At 63.8% G+C, this 7,467-nt stretch overlaps 2 protein-coding genes across 2 annotated transcripts in view; both read right to left on the reverse strand.

Moving 5' to 3' along the window:
- MNEG_2946 (hypothetical protein) overlaps nucleotides 1-4,922 on the reverse strand; it is a gene marked incomplete at both ends in the record, with an annotated part of 7,169 nt that extends 2,247 nt beyond the window's left edge. Inside the window, 13 exons of the mRNA XM_014048575.1 lie at nucleotides 224-391; nucleotides 652-768; nucleotides 1,187-1,282; nucleotides 1,493-1,615; nucleotides 1,908-2,072; nucleotides 2,318-2,483; nucleotides 2,726-2,924; nucleotides 3,134-3,272; nucleotides 3,567-3,710; nucleotides 3,882-3,969; nucleotides 4,150-4,235; nucleotides 4,436-4,683; nucleotides 4,856-4,922. Of these exons, the coding sequence (XP_013904029.1) occupies nucleotides 224-391; nucleotides 652-768; nucleotides 1,187-1,282; nucleotides 1,493-1,615; nucleotides 1,908-2,072; nucleotides 2,318-2,483; nucleotides 2,726-2,924; nucleotides 3,134-3,272; nucleotides 3,567-3,710; nucleotides 3,882-3,969; nucleotides 4,150-4,235; nucleotides 4,436-4,683; nucleotides 4,856-4,922 (1,806 nt within the window). The remainder of the gene's footprint in view (nucleotides 1-223; nucleotides 392-651; nucleotides 769-1,186; nucleotides 1,283-1,492; nucleotides 1,616-1,907; nucleotides 2,073-2,317; nucleotides 2,484-2,725; nucleotides 2,925-3,133; nucleotides 3,273-3,566; nucleotides 3,711-3,881; nucleotides 3,970-4,149; nucleotides 4,236-4,435; nucleotides 4,684-4,855) is intronic.
- A 1,128-nt stretch (nucleotides 4,923-6,050) lies between these two features.
- Nucleotides 6,051-7,467, reverse strand: part of MNEG_2947 (hypothetical protein) — a gene marked incomplete at both ends in the record, with an annotated part of 3,740 nt that continues 2,323 nt past the window's right edge. The window contains 2 exons of the mRNA XM_014048576.1: nucleotides 6,051-6,427; nucleotides 6,617-6,704. Coding sequence (XP_013904030.1) covers nucleotides 6,051-6,427; nucleotides 6,617-6,704 — 465 coding nt within the window. The remainder of the gene's footprint in view (nucleotides 6,428-6,616; nucleotides 6,705-7,467) is intronic.

Genomic DNA, 7,467 nt, shown 5'->3' on the forward strand with positions numbered 1-7,467 from the left:
GGCGTGGGGTGGGTGGGGCGGGACTATGAGGCGTCGTGTTGGGAATGTGGACAGAATGCTGGATGGTATATGTGCCCTTGAAACGGCTACGATGCAGCAGGATGTTGGGCTGGTTGCTGGCAGGGATCTTTGGGAGAGCTGCATCCCACAGGAGGTCGAGCGCTAGCATGGAGACTTACAGCGGCAGCTGCAAGGTAGCTGCCGGGCACCTGCAAGATCTCACCTTGGGTCTCAGCTTCGCTGCCAGCTGCTTGGAGCGCTCGTCGATGACGGGCGCGAAGGAGTCTCCTGGTACGTACTTCTGGGGGGCGCTCGGGGTGAGGTAGGCGCGCGGGCGGGGGCGGGCTGCGATGGCCTCCTCCATCAGGGCGCAGAAGACGTCCAGGGGGACCTGGGAATCCAGGCAGCCGCACGGGTACATCGCAGTGAGTCATTCAAAAGCACGGGGATGAAACCAGGTGGGTTTGATCACCGGTAGCGGTCGGTCAAGAGGGAGGGATGGGACAAGGGGGCCGCAGCGGCTGCACCATTGGCCATGTGGGACAGTGGCAATAGCACGGCAAAATTGGCGGTTGACAATGCAGAGAATACTGCAAGGTCTGGGATTGTCCCTGATATGCGTGGAGGCAGCACCGGAGGATGTCGCCTCACCTCTGAGGGGTCTATGGAGCGCGGGGTGGTGGCGCGGGAGCCCTCGGGGCCCTTGATGCTGGCCACGGTGAAGCCCCTGCACGCCAGGCGGGACGCCACCTCCAGGTCAGCGCGCACCTGGAGGCGGGGTTTGTCGAGGGCAAGGTGAGTGAGCGACCGTGAGAGACTCTGGGTGACACCGCCCTCATGAAAGCAGTGAAGGTTTGAAAGAGGACAGCTTGGGGTGGCGGGCACTCAGCCCCGCAACCGACGAGTTAGCTCCCCCCAAAACCGCTTGCTGCAATTACCACAACACAAGATAATGCTTTGTTTCCCCTTCCCCCAGGTTTGTAACGGCTGGAGCCTGGAGAGCCCTGGGCAAAGCCCTGGGGCCATATACGCGAGAGCCTGCCGGGATCTAGCACCACTGGAGGCGGGGCAGCTGCCCGGCAGGTGGCTGTGGGGACTCCGAGTTTCGGAGGTCACAGCCTTAAATCCCGTCAAGGGGCCCTGATCGAGACCTTTTTCCTAATGGGGATTCACACAAGGTCCTCACGTCATCGTCCAGCTCCTCCAGGCACTCTGGGGGCTCCTCAGCAACGGAGGCCATGTCCAGGGTGCCGCAGCCCTCCTTGTCCATGAACTCAAACACCTGAATAGATAGGAGTGGAGGTGCAGTGAATGCACCAGGGTTAATAGGCAGCATCTGGACGGCCAATCAAGTAGGGACGTGCACCTTGAACACATGCAGGATTGGCCCCCGTCTGTTGCCGAGCAGTCCCTGCTCCCCGGCCCCTCCCATGCTGAGCTCCTCAACCCTGACAACCCCCTACCCCTCATCCTCCAACCCCCGACCCCTCACCTGCCCAAACCTCCTACGGTGCAGCTTGCGGACCATGGCGGCGCTGCTGGCCACCACGCTCGTGGCGCGGCACTCATCGGCGCGCTTGACCTCGTCCTCAATGCGCTGCTTGGCCTTCTCGTCCTGTTGATTAGGAGGAACGGAGACGTTGTGAAAAAGGTTGTTGGGAAGTAAGGTAGTCAGCTTCCCAGCTTCAACGATGCGAGATACATGTGCGTTCAAAGCTGTGGCGGTTGATTTCAACAGCGTGCAGCTGCCGCGGCATCACAGCGGGCAAGCGGGAGCGACTGAGAAACAAGGGCCGGCCTGCTTGCACGCCTGCGTGCACCGACACACCATTTTGAAGAGGGGCAGACGCGCCGCCCCCGGCTCGTCGACAGAGACATACAGAATTGTTTGAGGAGTCGACCCTCACCCTCTCTGACTGCAGGCCGTGGAGGTATTGCCCCACGCCCTGCTCGGGGCCGTGGCGCGTGAACGACGGCCCGCGGCCGGTCTGGGGCTTGTGCAGGACGCGCCCCGTGACGGGGTCCACTGGGCTCTCCAGCTTGGCGCGCGCCTCGGAAAGCTTGCATTGCAACTGCGGGGTTGCGGTCAGCGAAGGAGGGGAGAAGCGGGGGGAGAGATGCAGGCGCGGCCAACAGCAGGCGTCGCGGGTGGGAAGCGTGGACGCAGCCCGGGCCTAGCCGGTGAGCTGAGGTGGGCAGAAGACTTGCCAGCAGCATCATGTCATTGGGAACCACCAGTTTGCGAGCAACTAAATGAAGGCTAGACCAGGTGATGGGGTAAGCAAGGCAGGCGAGCTGCAGCTGTGGGGCACCCCACCTTCTCATAGCTGGCATACAGGTGCTCGAACCGAGCCGCCTGGCTGTCGCCCGCCCCCGCCCCCGCGGCACCGCCCGCGCCCAGCGCTCCGGCGGGGCGCTGCGCCGCGACGAGCTTGGGCTGGAAGGTGACGTCCTCCGGGAACCAGTGGGAGTAGGCCTCCTGCCTGGGGGCGGCGATCCGAGCATCGCATGAGGTGACACATACGTAAGTGTAGAACAGGCACTTGGGCCTCAACCGCCTCGAGTCACCGACGGCAGAAGGCCGGGCGAAATTGTCAATCTGGGGCGTCGCTCTCGAGGGGTGGGCTGCCAGCATGTGTGAGAGCGCCATGGTGGTATGGCAGTTCACGGATCCAAACCCTCCACCACCAAGGCTCGCAGCTCCCCGTTGCGCCGCGCGGCTCACTTCTGCTGGCGGCGCAGCGAGTCCTGGTACAGCTGCTGGTGCGCGCTGACGTTGAGCGTCCTGAACGTGTCGGTGCGCTCCGCCATGAGCTTGTCGCTGCGCTTGCACAGCACCGGCCGGAAGGTGCACTCCCGGGTCTCCGCCTCGGACCGCTCCTTGCGCAGCGACTCCATGCGCTCCGCCGTCTTGGTCTTCATCACTGCGGGATTGTCAATTTGGAGTGACCTTTTGCAGGAGGTCTTCACACAGTACATTCGCTCTGTCGCGTTCTGCACGGCGTCTGGTGCCAGGTGACGGCACACGCAGTCTTCAGGGTTAGCCGACAAGTGGCGGCGTTCTTTCAACTGCCACTGCCGTTGTGCCCACTTGGCTGCGCATGCTTCGGTCCCTTGAGTCTTGACCGCGCACCCTTGCTGAGGCGCTCCCACGCGGGCACGCCGGCGCCCTCCTTGCGGGTGCGCAGCTGGTGCGCCAGGCGCGTAATCTCGGGGCTGAAGGTGGCGGACTGCAGCTCCGCGGCCGCGCGCTGGGCACGCTGGCGCTCAGCCTGCGGGGGGCACGACGGTAGCAGCAGGGCACGAGCTGGCTGTTGGTTCGTTTCCGCCGGCTTGGCATGGCAGACCTCCCTGCGTCCTTGGCTGCTTAAAGAGTGATGCCAGACACGCGCATGAAGGAAGTAGCTCGCTTGTTTCGCCCATCTCAAAACCAGAACCACACAGGCATACACGCACGCACGCACACACACATGCACACACACACACACATTATCTCCAGCTGCTGTCCTTCCGCTCGCGCCGGCCCAGCGGCCTCTGACAGGCCCCGCCCTCCCCCCTGACCCCACCTTTTGGGTCTTGCGCGCTATGCCCTCCACGCTCTCTGCGTACAGCATCTCCCCATAATTGCCATAGGGCCCGCTGGTGCGCTCACGCATCATCTCCTGGCTGATCCAGGTGCGCTGGAACCGCATGCTGCTCACTGCCGCGTCCTGCGCAACGCGGGTAAGCGGTCGCACAAAGAAAAGCCTTTGCCAGCATACGCTCCATTCGTGCTTGTTGGAGCCGCACCTACCAACGCCGCAATGACCTTCAGGCCTGCTTGATACTGGTGCGGCCCCATGCGCGCACGACCTTGACCCTATCCTCCTCCCGCCGCGCACCTCCTCAAAGGCAAGGCGCGCCTTCTTCTCCTCGATCTTCTGGCGCAGCTCGACCGCCTGGTGATACAGGCGCTCAAACACCGCAGCGCTGCGGGCGGGGGCGGGGTCGATGTTTGGTCAGGGCCCACAGAGGCCCATGCGCAGGCATATTTACGACCTCGATGCATCGCTTCAACTCAAGAAATGCGTGAACACCCGACAGCCCCCAAGCACACTGAAGCCGTGCCCCGCGGTTTTCGGGGCGCGGCTGTTGCTCTGGGCCGCTCACTCGGCATCGTTGGCACGGCTGCCGTCGCTGCGGGCGGAGAGGTTGCCTCCGCCGCGGTGGCTGCGGGCGCTGCCGAGTCCGCCGACCTGCCAATTTTGGGTCGCACACACCGTTGAGCGGTTGAGGGACCAGCAGCGTTGCGCCAAACCACACTCTGCCAAGCGTGCGCAACCTCCTTGGCGCCAGCTACTGTAGCTCAGAAGCGACGCAGCATTTTCCGACCGGCCTGGTGCCGCGCTGCCCCTCCTGCCCTGGCCACGACCCTGAATCCGCCCCCCGTACTCACGCTGTCCGCCTCCGCCCCGCCGCCCCGCTGCTGCTGCCCCGCCTCCCGCAGGTTGTCCCGCAGGTGCTGCGCCAGCGCCTCGGTGATGGCGGCCGGCAGCGCGTGCTTCTGCACAAACGCGCGCGCCAGGTCGATGGGGTCGTCCCCCTGGCGGACCTCAATCAGGTCTGAGTTGCCATCCCCGATGTCGACAGTGGTGATGAGGATCAGGGGCGCTGCATCGGCGGCGGCGGGGCCGCCGGGGGGAGCTGCATGGGGGAGTGCATGGGTTGGCGCGGAGGGTGATGGCAGGTCATGCAGGGGATGCGGGTTGGAGATAAGGCTCTACGCTCGCGTGTGATTCGGGTAGACGGTTTGCATCAGCAAATCGCAGCATTGTGGCGGTACCCCGCGAGGACGGCTCCGCCCGCGGCGACACACCTCCGCCGCCCAGCGCGGCAACCGCTGTTGCCATGGGCTGAGCCAGTGCTGTCACGCAGGGGTTCATCAGGCAGATGGGTGTGGTAAGGGATAGGTAAGCGCGTTGCTGACTTGTTTGCACCCACAGTTCTTGATTTGATGCACGCCGGCCAGCTGCCTCGGCGGCAGCGGCATCGCACCCCTTGCTGGAACATCAAACGCCGACGTGCTGTGCTGAACAAACAACGTTGCTTTCTATAGCCTCGCCCCCTTGTGGCATGCCGCGCAAAGCTGCGAATCGCGATGGCTGTTTCACCCGTTTCAGGACCGTGCTGCTCCTACCTACCTGGGTAGAGGCGTCTACAACGTGAAGAAATGATATAAATACGAGCTTTAAAAGCTCCTTACACCGATTGAGCCACAAAATTGACGTGCACTTGCGCGGGAACCCGTGGGACTGTCACAATCATCAACGGGGCGGGCACTGGGAGGCAGTTTACAACAGGATATGTAGTTACAGAAACTCTCTCAAAGCAGCCATGTTGCCCAGACCCACGTCACATGCCCCTCGGTTACGCACTGACCACATGGCAAGCAATCGAACCAACCCGCTAGACGGGCAGGTGACTGGACTGAAAGCAAGAACATCATGGCGTGCGCGCCAACTTTGCCAAAGCTGTCCATCCCAGCAGAATGCGCCCAGACCATCAGGTTGCCGTCTCACATCCTCGCAACCGCCACACCGTGTCCTGCCAGCACGGGCGTCAGCAGGTCGAGGAAACAGATGGGTGCTGGCGCAGTAGCCAGCACCCGTCCAAACCGTGCAGCCAATTACATGAATACATAAGGCGATACAAAGGGCAAGACCGGTATCTGTCCAGGACCAGAATTCGCCCAAAGCCAGCCACTGTGATGACACCAGTGGGGCGGCGCGCAACGGTCGGACCACCACAACTGTTTGACGGCACTACGCACCGCAGCCCCGCTGCAGCCAACGCACCTCGCCCTCAAAAATTGGGCGCTACAACAACAGCGCCTTGCAGCCAGACACTTTGCACCGGCCCCGCCGTTTCAGGGGCACCATTTCCAGGGGTTGTTGTGTCAGATCATACAAGTACAGAGCGCAGCGCCCCATTGCATTGCCAAAAGCAACAATGGGGCCTTCGCCTCAGACAGCACCCCAGACATAGGCACAAGCTATGCGATCATCCTCAATTTAGTTGTTGTCTGCAGCAAAGTACTCAACATACTCAAATTGCGCCAGCATCCGCCACGCCCGCAACGCCGCCGCCGCCGCGATCGCCGCGCCCGCCAGCGCACCAGCACCCAGCGCCGCGGGCGCGCCGCCGGACAGCAGGCGCGGCAGCCCCGCGGAGGCTGCGGCGCCGGCGAGCGCGGCGACGAGCGCGGCGGCGGCGCCGGCGAACGCCGCGGCCTGGCGCCTCAGGTTGGCGACTGCCGCCTGGCAGGCGGTGCACTCGCGCGAGTGCTGGCCCCACCGGTCGTTGATTTGGCGCCGCGTCAGGCGCTGGGCGGGCGGGTCGGCGCGGTCGTCCCACTTGGGGCCGCCCACCTTGTCGATCCACGCACGGACTGCAGGGAGGCAGGCGTGATGAGAGCGCAGGCTTGAGCAGGGTTGGGGGAGGGGAGCAAGGGCGGCATTGGCCAGGCACAGTGGTGCGAGGTGGAGGGTGACAGGAGTGGCAAAGGTGATGCCTTTGATCAGGCGGGCGGGGGCGAGGAGGCGCCAGGTGTCAAGGGGCAGTGTGTCGCGGTACTCACGCGCCACAATCATGCGGTCGCAGGTGACTGGCATGTAGTAGGACTTGGCCCACGCCCTGCCACCACCCAGCTTGCGCAGCGTCAGGTCCTGAGGATGAGCGCACGCGCACAGCAGCCATTGCGCAGGGGTGCGCGTCAGTGGGGGTGCAAGCGTCCCAGACGCAGTTGCGGGGTGCTTGCTATCCGGTCAAGCGTATAACGACAAGCGATGAGGTGCGAGGCACTTGCGACACTGCGCATGCAGGTGGGGCTTGTGGCACAGGTCAAGTGGCTTTCGCTACTACTCAGCGCGGGTGACACAACCCGCACAGGTCAAGTGGGCGGGGCGCCACGTGCGACGGCGAAGCACCTGAGAGTACAAGAAAGGGCTGTCCTGGTCAAAAAGCTTGTTGTACCTGTGCAGGGGTGGTTTGCCGGCAATGAGTAGGGCTGCAAATGGGTCTATAAAGAGCTGCAGTATTCCAAACAGCAAGCGGCACGCCTTTAGCAAAGGGTCCAATCCCGTTGTGCAGCCCGCGTAAGGCAAGCCTGAAGCCTGCGCACGTTACGCAATTCTTCCAGGTTGGCGGCTTGGCGAACAGCCTGCGGGCAAAGCATGCAATTGGGTGCGTGCGGGCGTTAGGTCTGCTGCGTGGCACCAAGGCCGGGTTGCAGGGGGGCCGAGGAGCTGCGTGAGGGCCTCCACCGCTGCTGCCAAGGCGGGTGTGGGTGCAACAGCGCGCAGTGCAGGGGGGCCAGGCGGCCGGGCGAGGGCGCGGCTCACGCGACGAAGAGGCGTAGCAGGGGGTTGGCCTGGGGCCGCGCCTTGATGATGTTGCCAGTGAAGGCCATCGAGCGCCCGGGGCCGGCGG

This window comes from Monoraphidium neglectum (genome assembly GCF_000611645.1).
Source record: "Monoraphidium neglectum strain SAG 48.87 unplaced genomic scaffold scaffold00352, whole genome shotgun sequence".
Lineage (NCBI taxonomy): Eukaryota > Viridiplantae > Chlorophyta > Chlorophyceae > Sphaeropleales > Selenastraceae > Monoraphidium > Monoraphidium neglectum.